We start from the raw sequence: 2,500 nt of genomic DNA, 5'->3' as shown, positions 1-2,500 counted from the left end.
TCAAGCCCAGGTACACTCTCTCCTGCACCACCCCCGTACCCTCACGCGTCACGTCACACTTCTCCAGGCGATAGCAACTGTGTGTGCGTAGACCTTCTTTTAAAGGACGATGTGTTCTTCGCAGCTGTGTTCTGGAGGTGACATGGCCTCTTTGCTGCCGCCTCAGGAAGGAACGGGTCACTGGGGACGCCGGCGTTCGCGGAATGGGACTCAGGCTATCTGTCTGACATTCAGCGTTACTGTCGACGCTTCAGCAACGTCTTGGCGACCGCAGTAATGTTCACTGGGAGGGAGATGCAAGCTGATGTAGAAAGGAAGTCTCGTTTGTTTTGGTTTCGTGTCGTTCTTAAGTCTTCCTTTTCTTGTCTTTTCGCCTTCCACTACTCTTCTCTCTCCTTTATACTTGAGAACTGTATTTGTAAACTGATGCATTATACAGGTAAGAACACGGAACAAAAAAGTTCCAGCTCTGCTGGCATGGAAATAGAAGAACAATAGGAGCTAATATTGCTTTAGAAAATATAAACATTGATCCCCTGTAAAAGGCACATTCTTTCACACACAGCAGCTCAAGGAACTCGTTAAGCTGTCCTAAACACCAGTATTGGGTTAGAAAAGAAGAAAATGGACGGGGAGGGGGGGGGGGGGCAGAACGACGAATAAGAAAGGGATACTGGAAACCACTTACTCTGGTTGGAATACTCGTTCTTGAGGCCGTGGATCAGTGTCACGACAGGGCCCGGCTTGTCGACATGAATTCCGGCACGGACGTTGCTACAGACTCTGACGTTCGGTTGTAACCCCTCCTCCTCCTACTCCTCCTCCTTCTTTTCTTCCTATTCTAGGGCTTAGGGCGGTTCCCTTGACAGTAACGGGACATAAAAGCTTCCACTCGAGCATCTCCGGAGGGTCAGTGGTTACTCCAGGAGACCTTCGGGAGGGTCTAATCTCTCTCATTCTTTGATTTTTTATCAATCTTTTGTAAGGGGATTCTCGTCTCTTGGCCTCACTAGTCTATCCGCTAGGGTCTATATCAGTCCCTAGCCCTAAAAACAAATACATATAATCACTCAGTCACTCGACATCCCTAAACATGACATCATGCAGAAGAGCCGCAGCATTGCGCATGCGTCGACGTGATGCACATAAACAAGGCCATGCAGGGGACGTGGGTCGGCTGATGGCTAGACGGGACACATCTGTCCTAGCGAAGTGTCAGTTAAGAAAAAAAAAATCAGGTCGTTACCTATTGTACGTGTCTGTACTAGGTCACTAGTTGTAGTAGTACTAGCAAATTAGTAGTAGCTGTAAAAAACACTAGCAGTAAATAACTCTGACAGTTGCAAATATGATTCTTAAAAAATGTTAGTATATCAGAGCAGGCATATAATGGCTCCTCCTCCTCCTCCTCCACCTCCCAATCCCCCTGACTGACCTGATCTCGGCCACTTGAGGAGCACCTGGCTTGGTCACGGCACTTGGGGGTTTCCTACCAACAGAAATAAAGGGGGGTCAGTCACACCCGAGGTCATCATTACAGTAACCGAGACACCGGCCTCTTCGCCTCGCCTCCTCCGTCTTGCAGGCCACACCAACTCAGCTTGCTACTATGTATAAGGTGTTTATGTTTGTAATTTTTTTTGTTTTTTTTTGTTTTTTTAATAAAACAACACTGCCTCGCTATCTACCTCCTAATCCCGAGCTACCGACCGCCCTCTCCCTGTCTCTAATCGCCTCGCCGCCGTCACCGCTAACCCAATCGCTGCCCTAATCCGATTCGCGACGAACTGCCCATATCGACCACGAGAGAGCGAAGCGAACATCACCGCCACCAACGAACCAATAAAAAAAAAAGGTCGATCTCAATAACGAATCTACTGATCATCTGCCACCAGCTGCCGACGCCTTCCACCAATCCTTGCCTTGCCTACAGCCGAGCGTGTTCCGGCCAACTTTATCGCGGCGACGTAATTGAAGCGAGCTCTACCCAACGCATTTATCTCTGCTTGCTCTGTCGTTATCCGCTGGGAGCGAGAGCGAGAGATACCCGGGCCGGAATTTCAATCACGGAGCCTTGTCATCCCTTGCTTGCTTAATGCAACCCATTAACAATACCTTGTACACCCAAGCCTGCCATTCTCTCCCTCTCCCTCTCTCTCCTGCTCACTCCTGTTCTGGCTGGTCTCTCTCTCTCTCCCTCTCTCCACGCCCCTGCTTCTCTATCCCTTACAACCCCTTCCACTCTCTGCCCCCTTTGCTTTATTTATTGCAACTCTCTAGCTCTCCCTTCCTCCCTCTCTCCCTCTTTTCCCTTCCCTCCCTCTCTCCACCAAGCTCTCCTTCCCTCCCTCTCTTCCTCTCTCCCTCCGTCTCTTCCTCCTGTTCTGCCCCCCCCCTCTCTCCCTCTCTCTCTCTCTCTCTCTCTCTCTCTCTCTCTCTCTCTCTCTCTCTCTCTCTCTCTCTCTCTCTTTCTCTTCCCTCTTCCGTCTTCATCTATTTT

At 49.8% G+C, this 2,500-nt stretch overlaps 1 protein-coding gene across 13 annotated transcripts in view; it reads right to left on the bottom strand.

The window, feature by feature from the left end:
• Sap47 (Synapse-associated protein 47kD) overlaps positions 1-2,500 on the bottom strand; it is a 174,567-nt gene that overhangs the window by 159,438 nt on the left and 12,629 nt on the right. For 8 of the 13 annotated variants that reach the window (XM_086544759.1, XM_043011111.2, XM_043011189.2 and 5 more), the window contains exon 2: positions 1,436-1,489. The exons of the other annotated variants lie outside the window; for them this stretch is intronic. In XM_086544759.1, the coding sequence (XP_086400885.1) occupies positions 1,436-1,489 (54 nt within the window). The remainder of the gene's footprint in view (positions 1-1,435; positions 1,490-2,500) is intronic. 13 annotated transcript variants of the gene reach the window in all.

The sequence above is a fragment of the Penaeus japonicus genome, unplaced genomic scaffold (assembly GCF_977035675.1).
Source record: "Penaeus japonicus unplaced genomic scaffold, GWHDUDI00000001_assembly GWHDUDI00000015, whole genome shotgun sequence".
NCBI lineage: Eukaryota > Metazoa > Arthropoda > Malacostraca > Decapoda > Penaeidae > Penaeus > Penaeus japonicus.
The sequence above is the reverse complement of the archived record's forward strand: the minus strand, read 5'-3'. Positions and strand labels throughout refer to the sequence as shown.